The following is a 19,350-nucleotide window of genomic DNA, read 5'->3' as shown; positions in this document are numbered from 1 at the left end:
TAAAATGGGGATTAAGACTGTGAGCCCCTTGTGGGACAACCTCATCACCTTGTATCTACCCTTTGTTGTCTGGCTCCCCCGTTTAGACTGTGAGCCCATTGTTGGGCGGGGACTGTCTCCATTCGTTGCCGAGTTGTACATTCCAAGCACCTAGGGCAGTGCTCTGCGCATAGTAAGTGCTTAATAAATACCAGTATTATTAGTAGTAGTGAAAAAAATGAATATTGGTATTTGTTAAGCGCTTACTGCGTGCAGAGCACTGTTCTAAGTGCTGGGGTAGATACAGAGGAATGAGGCTGTCCCACGTGAGGCTCACAGTCTTCATCCCCATTTTACAAATGAGGGAACTGAGGCACAGAGAAGTGAAGTGACTTGCCCACAGTCACACAGCTGACAAGGGGCAGAGTCGTATTAGTACTTGTAGTAGCTGGTGGAAGTAGAAGTGGTGGAAGTAGTAATAAGTGGTATTTATTTAGAGCCCACCGGATGCCAGGCAATGCACTGTACTAAGCGGTTGGAAGAGTACAATAGATACCTGAGACACAAGAAGCCCGTTCACAAAGAGCGGTCACTGAAATAGGAGAGACAGGCAGAGAACTATTTACAAATGAGGTTCACAGAACAGAGAACAGACTGTACAGTGGATTATGCTCCTGCGCGAGTGCTGCTGAGGAAGGGTACCTAGTAAGAGGGGGGGGCGTTAGGTTGGTGTGACCTGGGAAAGCCCCGGGCCTTTATCAGGGAAGGCTTGCTGGGGAGGTGAGATTTTAGCAGAGACTGTGGGGAGAGCTCTTTCGGGTTACATTGAGGAGGGAACTGTAGGCGAGGGGAAAGTATGAGTGAGGAGGCAGCGTGGCCTAGTGGATAGAGCATGGACCTGGGAATCAGAAGGACGTGGGTTCTATTCCCAGCTCCCCCACTTGTCCGCTTTGTGACCTTGGGCAAGTCACTATACTTCTCTGTGCCTCAGTTCCCTCATCTGTAAAATGGAGATTAAGACTTTGAGCCCTATGTAGGACATGGACTGTGTCAACCTGATTAGCTTATTTCTGCCCCCATCACTTAGTATAGTGCCTGGCAAGTAGTAAGCGCTTAACAAACACCATTAACAAAGAGAGAGAGAGAGAGAGAGGGAGGCATAGACAAGAGATTCAAGAGTGAAGTACTTAGAGAGAGAGAGAGAGCCCCCGTCCCTGCATCCCCCTGCCCTCAGGTCCCTCCAGCCCCCTCCACCCACCCTGGAGCCTTGCCTTTCCTGTGGCAGGTGGGAGGCCCCCGCTGAGGGCGACCAGCAGCGCCACCGTCTTCGTGAACCTCCTGGATCTGAACGACAACGACCCCACCTTCCAGAACCTGCCTTCTGTGGCAGAGGTGCCCGAGGGCATTCCTGCTGGTTCCTCTGTCTTCCAGGTGGGTCTTCTTGTGGGTAGAGCCCTCCTCCTCCTGCCTTCCCTGGGTCAGAATGCTCCATTTTGTCTCCTGCCGGGGGGCTTGGCCCAACCCTGGGTGGATCCTAATAGGGGCTTGAGGGTGCAATGGGGGGGGGCCGGGGGCGGTGACACCAAGTGGTCCGTGAGTATGGCCCTCCACAGCTTCCTCAAGCAGCCCAAAATATGCCCAACCTCCAGTAGGGCCTTGGTTCTGTCTCCAAGGTCTTCTCCCTGACAGACCTTGGGCTCAGAGTCAGCCGTACCATTTTGCCCCACGGTGCTCCTCTTGCCCGCCCCACAAAAGAAGAAAACACTGTCCATCATTCTGGGGATTCATTCATTCAATAGTATTTATTGAGTGCTTACTATGTGCAGAGCACTGTACTAAGCATGTGGAATGTACAATTCAGCAACAGAGACAATCCCTGTCCAATGACGGGCTCAAAGAGCCCAGAGGCCTGATGACCTCGCTCCAGGTTCCGGTGCCTACAGCTGTCTCATTCTGGGCACCTCACCTCATGCCTTAAACCCTGCCCCGCTCCATCAACCTGGTGCATCCAGGGCCCACCAGCTGTGCTTCCTCAGTCCGAGACCTCTTCCTGTCTCCTCAGGTGGTGGCCGTGGACCTCGATGAAGGTCTGAATGGTCTGGTGACATACCGCATGCAGGTGGGCATGCCCCGCATGGATTTCTCCATCAACAGCAGCAGCGGCCTCGTGCTGTCTGCCGTCGTGCTGGATCGGGAGCGCATTGCCGAGTACTTCCTCAGGGTGGTGGCCAGTGACGCCGGCACACCTTCCAAGACCTCCACCAGCACCCTCACAGTCCGCGGTGAGCTTCAGGGGTCTGGCTGTCCATACACCCTGGCCCATGGCCAGGGTTATTCCCATCTCTAGGACTGGCTCCCATTAGTGGGGAAGGGCATAGGGCTGGGCCTGAGATGGCTTCTGGGATCGTTTTGGACCTAGGTGCCAAGGGGTGGAGACTGCATAATGTTAGAAAACAACCCCCAACCAACACCCAATCTGTAAGAGCACAAGTTGTCCATTCAATCGTATTTATTGAGCACTTATTATGTGCAGAGCACTGTACTAAGTGCTTGGAATGTACAATTTAGCAACAGATAGAGACATCTTGCCCATGCTCTGCTTCTCCTGGATCCCAAAGGCTGAGGGATATTGCGTCGAGCTCAGATGGTGAACTTGCTGGGGACTTCACACTTTGCTGCAGTCTCTGGTGTACTCTTCCATTCTTCACCAAGTTATTACACACCATGTTGGGGCAGAAGAAGCACTGGGGAGTATAGAAATGGGATGGGAGGCCCTGTGGGAGATTAGGGATGGGATGGAGGCCCATGGGGAGATTAGGGAAGGAAAGGTCTTTAAAAACTCCAGAGAAGAGAGCAGATCTTGCCCTTGTTGCTGGTGTTGAGCATTGACTAGGCAACGTCATCCACCTGGGTGCTTTCTAGAATGTGCCTATGCCATCCCGAGGAAGGACTTGGGGAAGCAGACAGGGAGAATGCCAGTGTGGGAGCTGGCAGTGTGGCTGGCAGTGTGACCCCAGAGCCTGAGCTGCCATCCCAAGTCCCCCAGGGAGCCCAGTGGAGGCTGGAGCAGTAAGAGGCAAATGGCACCAGGTGCCTCCTGGTGCCAAGACAGAACCCTGGAATGGCAATGTCAAAGACAACAGCAATGCCATTCAGAAGCAGACACATGGGAGGCTGGAGAGTGGTATAAGCCTGCCCCTCCACACTCTTATATATAAACTGGAGGGATGGGAGAGTCCTGGCACTTGGCAGAGTTCCTGCCCCCTAGGAGCTTCTCTAGCTAGGGTAACACAACACACCTATCACACACCTGCTACTCCCAGGGCCTGGCCTACACAGCGATAGAACGTTGCCCACAGGAAGACTGACCAAATTTCTCTGCGGGGAGTTCCGATGTGTGTCTTTACTACGAGTTTCAGGCTTGGCTCTCCCATTGCTTAATAGCGAGTCTGTCTGCCTCGGTGTGGATTCCAGGAGGGAACTGACCCTTCCCTGCTTCTTCTCTCTCCCCAGTGTTAGACGTGAACGATGAGACACCTACTTTTTTCCCGGCCATATACAATGTCTCCCTGCCGGAGGATGTACCCCGAGACTTTCGCGTGGCACGACTCAACTGCACCGACAATGATGTGGGGCTGAACGCCGAGCTCAGCTATTTTATCACAGGTTCTCTTCTCTCCCCAAGCGTGGCTCCTTCCCTCTTCTCACCCAGTAGCTCCCCTTCGTCCCCCCAGCACCCTTCCTCCCCAGTTGCTTCCCCCACAGAATATAGATCACCCTTTGATTTCAGATCCCACTAGCCAAAGGTACCTGATGGGAAAAATATATATTAGTTGAGCCACCGTCCCGCAGGCTTCCAGGCCCTAAAGCTTGTTATTTCTGGACCTGGCCAGGAAGTAAGGGGAGTTACCCAAAGTGTTTTTCAAGTGTAGCATCCTGGACTGTGAATGTGGTCCAGGTAGAACTCTGCAAGGATCCCAGTCTTGCAGGCAGCTTTCCCGAGTGAAGCCCGAGCCCCTCAGGTCCTGACTGCATGCATCCACGTCAGAGCAGAAGTGGACCCAAGAGAGACTGGAAGTGTTCCTAGGCCTCACTTCCTGGAGGTAGGAGATGCTTTTTCCTGCTTGTTTGTCATCCATATGAGAAGCAGCATGGCCTCGTGGATAGAACTCGGGCTTGGGAGTCAAAAGGTTCTTATCCGAGCTCCACTACTTTTCTACTATGTGACCTTGGACAAGTCACGTCACTTCTCTGTGCCTCAGTTCCCTTATCGGTAAAATGGGGATTAAGACCGTGAGCCCTCTGTCTGTCTCCCCTCTTCTAGACTGTGAGGCCGCTGTGGGCAAGGATTGTTGTGGGCAAGGATTGTCTCTATTTGTTGCTGAATTATACTTTCCAAGCTCTTAGTACAGTGCTCTGCACATAGTAAGTGCTCAATAAATATGATTGAATGAATGAATGCAAGAATGAGTGTGGGACAGGGATTGTGTCTAACCTGATTATCTTATATCTACCCCAGAGCTTAGAACAGTGCCTGACACATAGCAAGCACTTAACAAATTCCATAATTATTATTTTCCATGTGCATGTTGGTTATCCCAGTGGATTGCTGGGACTTGTAGCCTAGGGACCCCCAGAACAACCCCAGTTCTGGGGAAAACCAAACCTGGAAGGCAACAAGCCTGTTTCTTAGCCACAGTCTCTGCTGATCTGAAAAGTAAGTCGCGTCTGAACCTCATCCGAACCTAGCTGGCCAAACCAGACCCACACAGTCAGAACCCACAGACTGGAGCCACTCTTTATTCCCTACTGGCTGCCATGGAAACCGGGAAACCTGGAGGGTTGGGCTATGCCAGTGTCCATAACTCCCACCAGGAGCCTCTCACGGACAGTTAGAGCAGCCAGGTGCAGGGCGGAGCCATTTCCCCGGTCACAGGGAAGGACCCAAAGATTCGGCCCTAGGCTTTTTTGTTTTTCTTTTTTAATGGTATTTGTTAGGCACTTACTATGTGCAAGACACTGTACTAAGCAGTGGGGTAGATACAAGCAAATCAGGTCGGACACAGTCCCTGTCCTGCATGGGGCTCACAGTCCCATTTTACAGACGAGGTAACTGAGGCACAGAGAAGTTAAGTGACTTTCCCAAGATCACACAACAGACAGTTGGTGGAGCCAAGATTGGAACCCAGTTCCTTCTGAGTCCTAGGCCCGTGTTCTATCCACTAGGCCATGGCCAGTATAATCTTCTCTGGAGGGTCTTTAAAAACAGGATGGATTCTCCCCTGGCAGGGTGACCAGCAGGACAGCAGTGGGTGGGTGTGGCACCCTCCCACGCGCTCTCTCTCTCTCTCTCTGGAACAGGATTTAAGGGTGCTCAAAAAGGCCAAGATTGCCCTCTCCCATCCTTCTCCCTCTTCCTTCCGACCCCCCAAGCCCACCCCCCCAAACCTGCTTCCTGCGCCTCCAAACTCTCCAATCCTGGGGTCGGGGCGCCCTCTGCTGCCCAGAGACCAGGGTGTCACCGTGCACTGACCCTCTCTTCCTCCTCTTTTGGTTTTGGGAGCCAGACTTGGACCATGTCAGCACTTTTGGCTGGCCAGGCTGACGTGTCCTGCCCCACCCCTCCTGGTGACCGCGTGACCATCAGACAGGCCCTTGGTGAGACTGACTCATGAAGCCGGGCCTTGGCAGCCGGCACCAGCTTGTTCTGTTGGCTCTGCTACCCTTAAAGACTCCTGTGACCTTTTGCAGTCCTAGAGACAGCACACCTTCTCCTACTCACCCCTCTCACACTGCTCCTGGCCACAAACCAGCTCTGTTCCCCATTATCCTTTCACCCATTTATTCCCCAGGTCAGAGAGCCAGCTTCCCATTCCCAGCTCTCGCCAACCCCAGTTCTCCCCAGCACCAGTTCTCCCCAAGCCCAGCTCTCCCAAGGCCCAGGTTTTTCCAGGCCTAGCACTCCCTGGACCCAGTTCTCCCTGGGCCCAGCCTTCCCCAGTCCCAGCTCTCTCTGGGTCAAGCTCTCCCCAGCCTCAGCTCTCCCCGGTCCCAGCAGTCCCCAGGCCCAGCTCTCTCCAGGCCGAGATCTCCCCATCTACAGCTCTACGGAGGTGCAGCTCTTCCCAGCCCCAGCTCTCCCGGGCCCATCTCTTCCCAGATCCAGCTTTCTCCTGTCCCAGCACTCCCCAAGCCCAGCTTTTCCTGTGCCCTGATCTCCTCAGCCCCAGTTCTCCCCACGCCCAGCTCTCCCAAGGACTCAGCTTATCCTGGTCCCAGCACTCCTCCGGCCCAACTCTCCCCAGCCCCAGCTCTCCCAGGGTCCACTTTCCATCCTCCAAGACCAGCTCTCCCCAGCTACAGCTTGTTTAAGGCCCAGATCTCCCAGTTCCCAGCCCTCCCCAGTCCCAGCTCTCCCAAGACCCAGCTGTCCACAACCTCGGGTCTCCCAGGGTCCACTTCCCATTCTCCAGCCCCAGCCCTCCCCAGCCACATCTTGTTTAAGGCCCAGTTCTCCCAGTTCCCAGACCTCCCCAGTCCCAGGTATCCCAGGACCCAACTCTCCATGGCCCCACTGACACCATCTTTTCCCCACAGGAGGAAATCAGGATGGCAAATTCAGCGTCGGCTACCGCGATGGCGTTGTCAGGACAGTGGTCAGCCTGGACCGGGAGACCACAGCCACCTATACCCTGATCCTGGAGGCCATTGGTGAGCTCGTCTTCCCCCAGGGGGCATGGGGGGCAAAGGTGGACTCACCTCAGGGAGTTTGGTCTCTAAATCATTCTCAGTAGACTTTCCGCTGCCCTGTGGAAGCCCCCTCTCCCAGACGCAGAAGGCCTAGCTTCATCTCTGCCTACCTAGCTCCCTGCTCCCCATTTGCATTGGGAATGAAGCTACGTTCCAGGGCACTGGGCCTTCACTACCCTGAGTTCTCACAGGGACACATTTGTTTCCCAAAGTCTTGGCATCCTTTGCCTGATGAGATCACTCCCGAGGCAGAGTCAGGGCTGTCCAGCCAGTGTGCCCGCAGAGCTTGTGTGTGCTCACAGCACCAAGTTAAGTGCAAGCTAGGGAAGGGGGTTGGGGGGACAACTCAAAAGCTAATGAAGACTTGTCAACAATGAGCAGAGGTGAATTCTAAGCCCCCAGTTACTCTCCTGAGAACACCTTAAAATGGCACCCACTCCAGGAGCAGGAGCTATTCCTGAGAACACTTTACAATAGCATCCACCCCAGGATCAGGGGCTACTCCCCAGATGGTGAGGGTGCAGGAATGTCCTGCAGGACATGCAGGATGGTGAGGGTCCTGCTATGACAATGACAAAGTGTGTCCAAGAGACTCCCTCCAGAAGTCCTGCAGCTCAGGGGCACTTCCAGGAGGTCGGAGAGGACTGATGCTCCTAAAGGACAGGAACAGACCCAACCAGCCGGGATGCATGTAGATATAGTGTAAACAGTGGATGCCAGCATGGCCCGCAGGATCCCAGCCCAACGAAGACATGGTGGGCAAAGCTTTGGGCTGGGTGAATGCTCAAGAATACCTGGAGCCTCTGGACCTCCCCCTTGCCCCCCACTCACCACCCCCAGGATAGTCACATGGCCGACCTGCCTCGTCTGGGGATCCCAGCCACAGCAACACTCCCTGCTCTCTTCCATCCTCACTCTCCTTAACCAGTGGCCGGAACCACTTTTGCCACTGGACTTGGGCAAATTTGGCACTGCCTCAGGCTCAGAGGCCCTCCTGGATCTGCCCCGGAAATGCAGCTCTAGTTCTTCCAGTGCGCAGCTTCTGTGCGCCACCCAAGTTGGCACTCTTGGATTGCCCATTCAGATTGCCCATTCAGTTGGCCTGGAGGCTTGTTTTGGGGAGAAACCAGAACCTTGGTTACTTGAGAGCATTGGAAACACAACAGGAGGAAAGGCAGTGGTATCAATAGCAACAGTGTTTATTGAGCGCCTCGGGGAAATAGATGCTAATCCAGTGGCCTGAAAACCATGAGGAGGAGGATGGGGGAGATCTGCCCCATCAGCAGCACCAGGCATGGACTACATGGATTGGAATCCCCTGGGCCAACCCACTCCCACTTTCAGGTCAGCCCAGATATAAGTGAAGGCTGAACCGAAAGCGAGTCCAAACCCAGATTTCTGACCTGCTCAAGGCTATGCCAGGGGTCCCCCGTGCCCTGAACTCCGGTGGGCAGAGGCAGTTGGGCAATGGAACTGGCCAGAATGGTTGGAATGCTTCAAGCCTGATCCATGCAGGGCTCTCTTCAACCCATTCCCCTTCGGTGGTGGCCATCTCTTTCCCACGCCCAGTCTCCTTGGGGTGGGGCTGTCTGAGCGTGAACACCAAGCATGACTCTCTTCTCGGCCCTAGGCTGAACACTAGCCGTGTAGGTGAAGTGGGCACAGATCCTCCTCTCTAGGAGCTTACAGTCAGAGGCCTCCCTGGAGACCCGCCCCGCCAGTCTTGCCTGTTCTCCCACCCTGAGGCCCGTCATAGATAGGCTGGCTGAGCAGGCCCTGGGCCTCTGTCTCTGGCAGACAATGGCCCCAGCGGGAAGCGGCGGACGGGCACAGCCACAGTGTACGTCACCGTGCTGGATGTCAACGACAACCGGCCCATCTTCCTGCAGAGCAGCTACGAGGCCAGTGTTCCCGAGGACATCCCGGAGGCCAGCAGCATCGTGCAGGCAGGTGATGGGGAAGGGGGGAGAAGGGATCTGGGGCTCTGGGAACAGGAGCAGGGCTCCTCATTGACTTTCCCTCCTTTGGCAGGGCTGACATAGGGCAAACTTGGACAGAGGAACCAGAGTGGGGTGTCTGAGATGGGGACAGGGTCTGGATCAGCCCACCCGTAATGTGTTAGCTGCACAGAGCCCATCCCCAGCCTCACTTAGAGAGAAAGAGAGAATAAGAGTTTCTCTCCTTCCGCTGCTGACCCGCCCCACCCTTTGGCACACTGTTCCAGCTGGGCTGGCCTGCAAGGTCCACCGTCCAGTTTCCATGCCTCCTAGAGGGGGATGGAGGGACTGGGCAGGGGGATGGGAGTGTAACCTTTTCCATGGCCGGAAGGCTGGGCTCCAGAGAGCCCGAGCCAGTCTGCCAGACAGAGCCACTTTCACGGGTGCTGGTCCTGCGCTCTCCCGGGTGTAAACACTGGGCGAAGAAAGGAGCTCTCTGTAGAGACAGCTGGGAGCGAGCACAGACTCACTGGGGTGTTCTTCATCTTCTTCCGGACCTGCTGCCCCCACTGCCAGCCCTGGGGTTCGGGTTCATCGGCCCGGGAAATCAGGGGTACTGGAGAGAACAGGGGCTGGATGATTGTATTGAACCTAGGGTGGGGCTGGGCCGGGGACCCAAGCCCCGTGCAAAACCCCCTCAGCTGAGTTGAGAGGGGCTGGCAGGAGCTGCGTGCCCACCCACCCGAGCTAGAGAAGAGGCATGGGGTCCCCCCGGCACTGCACCTGGATGGATTACTCTGCTTCTGGAGGAAGCAGAGCCAGCTGGCTCCATCTCCATGACAGTGACTCCGAAGTGGATCGCGGGGTGGGGAGGGAGAAATTGGAATGATCAGAGAGGATCCTGTCCTTCTCCAGGGAGAGAGGGAGGGAGTTGAGCCCGAGGGGTGGGATGGCAGGTGGACATAGCACAGGTCTGGGCTTCCCCAGTATCCATTCTGCATAAGGTCTATGTGCCAGGGGTGGCCCGAGCCTTTGCTACACCCTCTGCTTTCCAAGACCTTGATGCATCTACTACCCGCAGACCACCCCCTCCTAGTCAGCACGTGGGCACACGCTAGCGCCATTGGCCTCCTCAGATCCCTGACTGAGAACTCCACAGGCATCATGGGAAGAATCCCCCAGAAACCCTCCCAACTGGGATGTTTATGTGCTGATAGAGGGAGAAGGGTCTGGGAACCCCTTTCTCCCTCTCCCCCCAGACCCTGACCCTCCTTGGGAAGGTACAAGAGGGGAGCTGCACCCCCCACCTTTTATTTGTTGAGTGCTTATTATGCGCCAGGTACTGTTCTAAGCACTGGGGTAGATACAGGGTAATCAGGTCAGACACAGTCCCATATGGGACTCACAGTCTTAATCCCCATTTTACAGATAAGGGAACTGAGGCACAGAGAAGTAAAGTGACTTGTCCAAGGTCACACAGCAGACAAGTAGCAGAGCTGGGATTAGAACCCAGATCCTTCTGACTCCCAGGACTGTGCTCCATCCATTAGGCCACGCTGCTCCCCTTTCCAGCTTCTCTCTCCTCTCTGACTGTTCAAACACTTTTGCAAGTGTTCCACTCTTGTCCTTTGAACTTGGTCTGTACTGGGGGCCCTCAGCCTCCCCTACTGTACTTTTGTGGGACTTCCCAAGGCTTGGAAGTGGAAGGAGGGCTGGACACCCAGCAGCTTGGCTTCTGTAGCTCTGCCTCATGACAACAGGGTCCCCCTTCAATAGAGATCTACTTCCCTGTGCAGGACATCCCTGCTGCCTACTCAGACTCCCCTCAGAAGACAAAGGCTGAGCCCTTGAGCTCAACTGTACTTGTTTGTGGTCAAGTCTCTAGGCCAAGGGCAGTACCCTCCACTCCTGATCCTCCTGGTATCTGGGTTAGGTTTTAGAGTTCACAGGGGTTATTGGGGGCATTTCCCTTCAGAGTCATCCCACAGGAACCCCTCAGGGAGCCTCCAAAATGGAGGAGACCCAAAAGGTAGACCTGCGGCTCACATCTGGGTGGACTCCGTGAAGACCCAGCTGGGGGCAGACTGGGGGCACCGGGAGCCAGGCCGGCTGCGGTGGAAGCCCCGCCTGGAGTGGCGCAGGGAGCCCAGACGTTTCCAGAGACGAAGTCGGGGTTCACCGGGGCTGGCAGGGTGATGGGGCATGCACTCGCTTGGACTGCAAGGGCCTGGGACCAGGGCTGCCGGCTTGCACAGGGTGATGAAGAGGAGGCAGGTGGCCAGCAGGAGGAAGATGAAGACGAGGGCGATGATGATGGGCACGGGATCAGGCTTTGCCCCGGCAGGGGCTACGCTGGGTAGGGCTAGGTCAGCGGCCACCGAAGCGGTGAGAAAGGCGAGGATGTCAGGGGCCGGCGAGCTCTCATTCACGGGGACCTCTTCAGCATTCATCTCTTCTGCCACATACATAGACAGAGACGGACACAGGCGCAGGTGGGATGAAGGGAGGCCCTGTCAGTTCAGGCCAGAGGCCAGGAAGGGCACTGGGGGAAGAAGAAATCGACCCTTACCCACTATCCTTCCCCAGCATGGCCCACTGTCAGGCAATCGTATTTAGTGAGCACTTACTGTGTGCAGAGCACTACATTAAACACTCAGGAGAGTACAATATATCAATATAACAGACACATTCTCTGCCCACAGTGAGTTTACAGTCGAGATGGGGACTGCAATGGAGGGCAAGGATATCCTTCCCCCATTTCTTCCTTGAGGCTCAGTTTCCTCACCTGAATAATGGCTGGTGCAAACTGACTTTCAGGGGCAGAGCATCTGGGACTTTCCTGGAAGGCTACTCCAAGGAATTGCAAGGGTGTGGTGGATATTGGAGTGGCCGTGCTCTAAAAGGGCCTTGCTGGAGGGCAGCATCAGAGCAGGGAAAGAGCTCTGGCTTTCAGTTTGAAAAAAAGGCCCTGCGAGGGTCGGTGGATTGGCGAAAGTTGCCTAGCCACAAAACAGGGGCCGAGCTAGGAACTGGAGCGAAACATATGCGTGGCTAGAGGGAAGGCTAAGCCCCCCAATACACACGCACGTGCGCACACACACACATACACACACACTCCAACCACCTCTGTGTTGTTGGTCCAATTCCCTCTTGCTGCAAGGGGCTCAGTGGGCATTTCCCAGCCCAGGAAAGCAGCATGGACCTGCCCAGGACTGAGAAACTTTCTGGCCTCTTCCCCAGAACCCAGCATGTTCTTCCTTCCCTCCGCAGGATTAAACTCACTATTGTTACCATGAATTATCAGAACAAGTTCACTGTATTTCTGGAGGATGAAGGACTAGCCAAAGGACTACATCCCTGTTTCCAGAGTCCACCTGGCTTCCCTGTGGGCTCTGGCCTCTCACAGTGGAAGAGAACCCAGAATCCCCTTCCCATTTCTCCCCGCCACGCTCCCCGCCCTACCATACTGCCTTGCAGGCCTGGGGCAGCACTCCCCTTTTCTATTTTTTGCTTTAATAGTATTTGTTAAGCAGTTATTGTTAGTCAATCAATCATATTTATTGAACACTTACCATACTAAGCGCTTGGGAGAGTACAATATAAGCACTGGGGTAGATACAAGATAATCAGGTTGGACACCATTCCAGACCCACATGGGGCTGACAGTCATAATTCCCATTTTACAGATGAGTAACTAAGGTCCAGAGAAGTGAAGTGACTTGCCCAAGGTCACACAGCAGACAAATGGCAGAGTTGGGATTATAACCCAGTCTTTTTGATTTTAAGGTCCTTGATATATATCCACTAGGCCATGCTGCTTCTCCCTCCCTCTTCCACTCCAGACCTAGCTCCAGAGCCCTGGAAATCCTCTTATCCAGCTGGGAGCCTGGAAAGGGCTGGGGCCTCTGTGGGGAAAGACGCTTCCCCTACCTAAGTCCAGAGACCAGTCTCATCTACTTCCAGGACTTGACCCTTTCCCTCTTGGAAGGGGAGGCTGGGAAGAAGAAGTCACACTTTGGTCCTGCTCGGTTTCACCTCCGGTTTCCTTAGGCAGAAAAACTGCTCGGGGAAATGGCCAGGAATCATTTTGGGTTTGCAGGCAGCTCTCTGAACACTCTGCCCCTCACACTGCCCAGGCTGGTAAACCCCAACTCCAGTCTGCCTAACAGCAACCTTGGAGAGCATCCCACTCCTCAGATAGGCCCAGGAATTGAGGCAACTCATCCCAGATTACAAAGACTATAAACTCATTTTGGACAAGAAATGTGTCTGATTATTATTGTATCATACTTTCCCAAGTGCTTAAAACAATGCTCTGCACACAGTAAGTACTCAGTAAATATGAATAACTGACTGTCTGACATAGCTACTGAGTGGCCACCTTGGCTCCAGCACCCATCACACATAGCCCAGGGACAGAGCCCTGGCCAGGAGGTTTGTACACAGAGGTACTAGAACCAGTTATTGACCCATTGTGTGACCTCTGTACCTCTGTCTCCAGACCCACCATGATGGGTTGGAGAATAATGACCTGGAGTCCAATGCTGCTTATGTTTGCAGAGACAAACACCGTAGACAATGATGATGACGATGACGGTGATGGTGATGATCAGGATCATGATGATGATGGTGGTGGTGTCTGGGGAATGGAAGATGGAGGATTGCCAAGCATGGTGGGGTGGGAAATCATGAACAGCTTTTCATTCTCACATCCAGATGTGACTAGAGACATAGTGTTAATCTAGTTCCTCTGCTACCTTTAGAAGACTGATTAGTTTTACCCAAAATTCTGCTCTCCATCTTGTGGGGGACAGCAGCTCCTTGTTAATGTGACAGAGGACCCCAGATGGCCATACCGGACCCCAGATGGCCATACAGCTGAAGCTGAGCTCTCCAATCCTCCCAAGGCTCACTCTGGCTCCACTGAAGGCTCACTCTGGCTCCACTGAGCTTGCTAAGGACCACCTCCACCCTAAAGCCCTGAGCAAGCCTCCCTCACCCCTTTTTTTCCAGTAGTATTTGTTAAGCACTTATTAGATGCCAGGCACTGTACTAAGTGCTGGGATAGATACAAGCTAATCATGTAGGACACAGTTCATGTTCCAAATGGGGCTCACAGTCTTAATCCCTGTAATCTCTCATTACAGATGAGGTAATAATAATAGTAATAATAATAATAATAATAATGGTATTTGTTAAGTGCTTACTATGTGCCAAGCACTGTCTAAGCACTGGGATAGTTACAATGTTATCAGATTGTCCCACGTGGGGCTCACATTCTTAATCCCCATTTTACAGATGAGGTAACTGAGGCACAGAGAAGTGAAGTGACTTGCCCAAGGTCGCACAGCAGTGGCGGAGTTAGGATTAGAACTGAAATCCTTCTGACTCCCAGACCGGTGCTCTATACACTAAGCCACGTTGCTCCTCCTGGACCCAGCTTTAGAGATGGGGTGACCAGTTTTCAAAATTCCCCAAGTTCAGGATTGCAAGCACTGCACCCTGTCCCTCTCTGGGAGTTGGGACCCACTGGGGAGGGGTTGAATTCCTGGAAGTTAGCACCCCCCACTCAGGGCTTATGGTCAGTGGGGTGACAAGGCCTGGGTCAGCCTGGGGAGCTTACAATGTCAGAGGGAGCAGGAGCGGTGGTGGTTAAAAATGGAAAATCCCTCACCCATTGAGGGCAGCACCCCAGGGAGAGGAATGCAATGGCTGTGTAGTGATGGTCGTAGTCAGGGGTGACGCCGGAGGAACACTAGAAGTCCAAGAGTTGCAACGGCCTTCCGCATGATGTCATCATGCCATACTCTAGGCTCCACCAGGATAACTACAACATCATAAAAAATACTTCCAGTTCAGGTGGTGTAATACAGTGACATCATACAGAATGTTGCATGCATGTGCAGCGTCCTGTGATGATGTACAGGATGTAACGTGATGTTGTCACAGAGGACAGCAAGGTCTTCCCAGATTCTGGGGGCCACATGTGTGAAACGGCCCTGCCAGTGGGGACTGAAGTCGGCTGGCAACCTTAGCAACGAGCCGGCCCTGCAGACTGCATCGTGCCAGCTCAGAAGAAAGACAGGACAGACTCCAAGAAGCTGAGCGTGGTGGGGACTTTCAACCAGGCCTGTTTTGGCAAGGGAAAGGGGGTGGGGGAGGGGAAGGAAGTAGGTCGATCCCAGATCAATTAGCCTGGAAACCCGAGTTCTCTGCCACTAACTCTCCTGGGGGGAGATATCTCAGTGACTCAGTTTCCTCCAACTGGAAACTGGGGAGATGAATGACAACCCACCCCCCAGGCTTTTGTGGGGAAGAACCACAACATAGCACATGGCAGCCAACTGGGAAAAGTAGAGCTGCGAAGTTGTAGCAGTAGCTGGCTACCAACAGAAACTCAATCATGGTTTTTGAGCTTTTATTGTGTGCAGAGCACTGTGCTAAGCACTTGGGAGCAGAGTTCTGAACAATTCAATGTATGCAGGAAGACGAATGGGTGATCCCTGCAAAGGGAGAGACAATCCCGGACAACTGGACTCCTGGGTTTTAGTAATGGCTCTAATATTGACTCGCTGTATGAACCGGACCAAATCACTCAGCCTCTCTGATCTGTTTCTCCCTCGACACAACGGGAGGTGTTTGAGGGTCCAAAGACCTGAGGGCAGTATTCCCACTTACCCAACCCCCACAGAGAGACTCTGGTGACTCTGTCCCTATGCCCCTTCCCTAGTCCCCCATCCCGTCCCCACCAGTGAGCTTGGGGCCCAGAGGTATCTGGTTTAGAAGGGTCTTAGTGCACTGACCTTAAATGTCACCAGCCCCAGAGAGCAAAATTCCATCAGTCCCCAGCGCTGGCTGGCTAGCCTCTTCTCCGCAGTCAACTTCTCTCTTTGGGAGAAGTCTCTCCAGCTCTACTGCCTTCTGTTCTCCCTCCTGGGCTCAGCTTTCCTCGTAGCACATCTTGAGCCAGGGCAAGTGGGAGGATTGGAAGAAGAAAGGGAGGGAAGGAGGGAGGAGGGTTGGAGAAGGAGGGAGGAGAGTGAGAAGAGGAGGAAAGGGTCAGATGAGAGAGGGAGGAGAGCCGGTTCTCTCTGTGTCCATTTCTCCCCCATCCTACTCTCCCCCCGCTGCCATCCCTTAGTCTTAGGGTTTGGTCGCCCTTTATAGGAGGAGGGAGGAGGTGCTCATTAGTAAAAAGCAGAGATGACAGCTAGGATGGGAGAGCAGGCTGAGTCAACCGAGTCCCCCTGCCCCTCCCGAAAGCCCTCGGACCCAGCTCTGGGCCTGTGCGTCTTTTGTCCCCCAAGTGTGTGGGGGTTTTGAGTAGGGCTTGGGGGAAAGAACAGGGGAGTTTCGCAAGGCTCTGCTGAATGAATGCCGCGTCGTCCCCAGCCCAAAGTTGGAATGGTGCGGTCTGCCCTGGCTCTATTCACCGAGTGCCAACCTGCAGGTTACTACAGGGGCGGGAGGCGGGGAGATGAAGGAGACTTCTAGAAATGCCTCCCCAACCCCCACTCCTTGCAAGCTGCTGCCTTTTGTTGCTGCCTGGTCTTCATCACTCCCCTCGACTCATTCCCCCAATTCCCTGGACCCCCCACCCCCTTCCTCTGCTCTCTACCCCACTGAGCCAGCCAGCCAGCAGACAGACAGACAGACAAATAGTTTGGAGGACTTCAACCAATTAATCAATTGCTGGTATTTATTGAGCTCTTACTCTGTGCAGAGCACCATACTAAGCATTCGGGAGAGTACAGTATAGAACATCTGGTAGACACATTCCATGTCTACAATTAAACTTCATCACCTCCCAGACCCGTGGTCGACCCCCGCAGGATTTTCCTTCAGTTGAGAACCGTCCGGGCCCCAGGTGACCTCCACCCAGTCCCTCCCTGTCCTCCCTACCCCTTCCCCAGATCCTAGAAAGCTGTCACCACTGGGTGGCCATGCCCTCATCCGTGCATGCCCCGATCTGGATTGATGGTCTTCTTGCCCCAGGCCTCCTCTATACTCTTGGGCTTGTGCTTTCTCCTGGTGGGCAGGAGGTAGAGGAAGGAGGGCAAGAAGTGGAAGGTGGAGAGGGGTGGGATGGGGCAAACGGAAGTTGTCCCCCTCCCAGAGCCTTGGAAATGAACACAGGTGTCCTCTCTCTCCCATCCCAGCTGAAAGCCACCGATGCCGATGAGGGCGAGTATGGGCGAGTGTGGTATCGCATCATCAGCGGTGAGTCTGGCCTGGCCTCCCCTGGGTGGGGGTGGGGCCTCAGACCAGGTCCTGCTTCAGGCCTTGGGTCCACTGTGCAGGGGTCTTCCTTACCCATCAGTTGGCCACCACATCCCAGAAAAGGGCCTTCTGGGACCAGGACTCAGCTGGAGACAGACAGGCCATTTTCCATTTTCATTCCATTTCTTCCCTGTCTGCAGTCCAATTTCTAGAAACCCACTGTTTAGCACAGCTAGTGTAAAGCATCCCAAATTAATTCAAGGGCCTTCATGGTCCAGGTAAGGATGGGGGTCCTTTCGAAGCAGCTATGACCCTGAACTGCCTTGTAGACCCCTCACTCTCCCCTGTAAAACTCCAGTAGACTTCCCAGGATCAGTGAACAGGAAGGGAGCACCCTATCTCCAACAGCCCATTGGGAAGAGGCATTTATTTTTAGATTTGGCAGCCCCTTTGTGTCCAAGGGGCATCCTGACCCTGCTGCCCTCCCCTTCAGGTTCCCTTGAATCAATCATATTTATTGAGCACTTACTGTGTGCAGAGCACTGTACGTTAGTACTAAGTGCTTGGAAGAATACAATATAACAGAACTAGTAGACACATTCCCTGCTCATATTTCTCCAGGAACCAGAGTGACTCAAGGCTGCCCCAGACCCTGAAATGGGAGGGTGATGGGGGAAACTGGGATCATCCCAGTCACCAGGGGACACCCCAAAGGCACAAATAGTAACTTAGAGGGAGAGGCCCCTGTTGATGGCTCCTGTCCTGAGCCCACCCTTCCTCGCTCTCCTGCTGTCAGGCCCCCACAGCTCCCTAGGCCTGCGGGGCCCAGGCTCTATTTGACCAAAGTCTGCTCCCCACCAGGTAACAGCCACAGCCAGTTCCGGATCCACCTCAGCAACGGGCTGCTTGTGCGGGGGCCTAGGCCCCTGGACCGCGAACGCAATTCTTCCCACGTGCTGGAAGTTGAGGCCTACAACCGGGACCAGGGACCAATGAGGAGCTCGGTCAGGGTAAGTCCCTCCCAACGCCCCCAAACCCAAGGACCCAGTGGATTCAGGGAAGGTGGAAGGGTGAGGGTGGCGCTCCTAGAGCGCCCCCAAAATAGGCCACTGCCTTCTCTCTCTAGGCTTCAATTTCCCCAGTGACAGTTGAGGGCAAAGAATGAAAGCAAGGATCGAGTCAGGGCAGAATGGAACTGATCTGAACACAGCTTTGAAAAGAAGATCCCGAACCTGCCAGCCTACTCTCCACTAGTTAGTCCTATTAAAAAAAAAAACCAAGTCTCTGCCCCAAGTTCAACTGTTATCCTCCCTGGGTTGGAGACCTTCCTCTTCCTCCTGCTGAGGGTCAGGTCTCTCCAGCTTCCTTGCCCTCCTAGGTCCAGGCTCTATATGTTCCTCAAAATCATTTTTTAATGGTATTTGTTAAACTCAAACAAAAGCCTCCAGTGGTTGCCTATCAACCTCCGTATCAAACAAAAACTCCTCACTATTGGCTTCAAAGCTCTCCATCACCTTGCCCCTTCTTGCCTCACCTCCCTTCTCTCCTGCTACACCCACGACTGCACACTTCACTTCTCTGGTGCTAACTTTCTCACTATGCCTCGATCTCTCCTATCCTGCTGTCAACCGCTGGCCCACGTCCTACCTCTGGCTTTGAACACCCTCCCTCCTCAAATCTGCCAAACAATCATACTTGCCCCTTCAAAGCCCTACTGAAGGCTCACTTCCTCCAAGAGGCCTTATCAGACTAAGCCCCCTTTTCCTCAGCTCCCACTCTCCTCCGCGTCACCCCAACTCACTCCCTTTGCTCTACCCACCTCTCCCTGCCCCACAGTACTTGTGTATATATAAACATATCTATAATTCTATTTATATTGATGCCTGTTTACTTGTTTTGATGTCTGTCTCCCCCCTTCTAGACTGTAAACCCCGTGTGGGCAGAGATTGTCTCTCTTTATTGCTCAATCGTACTTTGCAAGCACTTAGTATAGTGCTCTGCATACAGTAAGTGCTCAATAAATACAACAATCAATGAATGAATGATGGGCAGAGAGGATTTAGGCAGGTCATTCAATCAATCAGTCATATTTATTGAGCACTTGCTGTGTACAGAGCAATGTACTAAATGCTTGGGAGAGTACAATATGAGCTGGTAGACATGTTTGCTGCCCACATGAGCTACCTTGATAGAGAGGTAAATACCTTTTCTCCTCTACCCTTTACATGTCTCTACTCCCTCATAGCATCCTGTCCCCTCTCCCCAGTGCATACCAAGCCTCTCCTCTGAGCTCAACTTCTTCCTCCTGGGGGTCGCCATTTTGGATTTCCCTGTGATGGGCCACCACAGTATCAACGGTGCTCACCCATGAGCAGAGGATGCATGACCAGGCACAATCAGAAGAGGAGAGTTCATGTGAGCATAGGAGCCACCATTTGCCCCCACAGCATTTTGGGCAGGACTC

The 19,350-nt window shown here is 53.8% G+C and overlaps 2 protein-coding genes across 3 annotated transcripts in view; one reads left to right on the top strand and one right to left on the bottom strand.

Moving 5' to 3' along the window:
- The window catches only part of CDH23 (cadherin related 23), a 382,425-nt gene that overhangs the window by 266,223 nt on the left and 96,852 nt on the right, over positions 1 to 19,350 (top strand). Inside the window, exons 22-28 of one of the 2 annotated variants that reach the window (XM_039911511.1) lie at positions 1,265 to 1,410; positions 2,042 to 2,261; positions 3,493 to 3,645; positions 6,577 to 6,690; positions 8,527 to 8,675; positions 16,826 to 16,886; positions 17,748 to 17,896. In XM_039911511.1, coding sequence (XP_039767445.1) covers positions 1,265 to 1,410; positions 2,042 to 2,261; positions 3,493 to 3,645; positions 6,577 to 6,690; positions 8,527 to 8,675; positions 16,826 to 16,886; positions 17,748 to 17,896 — 992 coding nt within the window. Of the gene's footprint in view, positions 1 to 1,264; positions 1,411 to 2,041; positions 2,262 to 3,492; positions 3,646 to 6,576; positions 6,691 to 8,526; positions 8,676 to 16,825; positions 16,887 to 17,747; positions 17,897 to 19,350 lie in introns of those variants that run through there. The other variant, XM_039911510.1, reaches the window with a different exon arrangement.
- On the bottom strand, positions 10,221 to 11,193 carry C3H10orf105 (chromosome 3 C10orf105 homolog). Its single transcript, XM_029059193.2, has one exon. The coding sequence runs from the start codon at positions 11,132 to 11,134 to the stop codon at positions 10,709 to 10,711; it is 426 nt and encodes a 141-aa protein (XP_028915026.1). The 5' UTR covers positions 11,135 to 11,193; the 3' UTR covers positions 10,221 to 10,708.

Source organism: Ornithorhynchus anatinus, chromosome 3 (assembly GCF_004115215.2).
Source record: "Ornithorhynchus anatinus isolate Pmale09 chromosome 3, mOrnAna1.pri.v4, whole genome shotgun sequence".
Classification (NCBI taxonomy): Eukaryota; Metazoa; Chordata; class Mammalia; order Monotremata; family Ornithorhynchidae; genus Ornithorhynchus; species Ornithorhynchus anatinus.
The sequence above is the reverse complement of the archived record's forward strand: the minus strand, read 5'-3'. Positions and strand labels throughout refer to the sequence as shown.

Coding starts and splice junctions, on each gene's coding strand:
- C3H10orf105 (XM_029059193.2), bottom strand. CDS start 11,134: ATGTATGTGGCAGAAGAGATGAATGCTGAAGAGGTCCCCGTGAATGAG.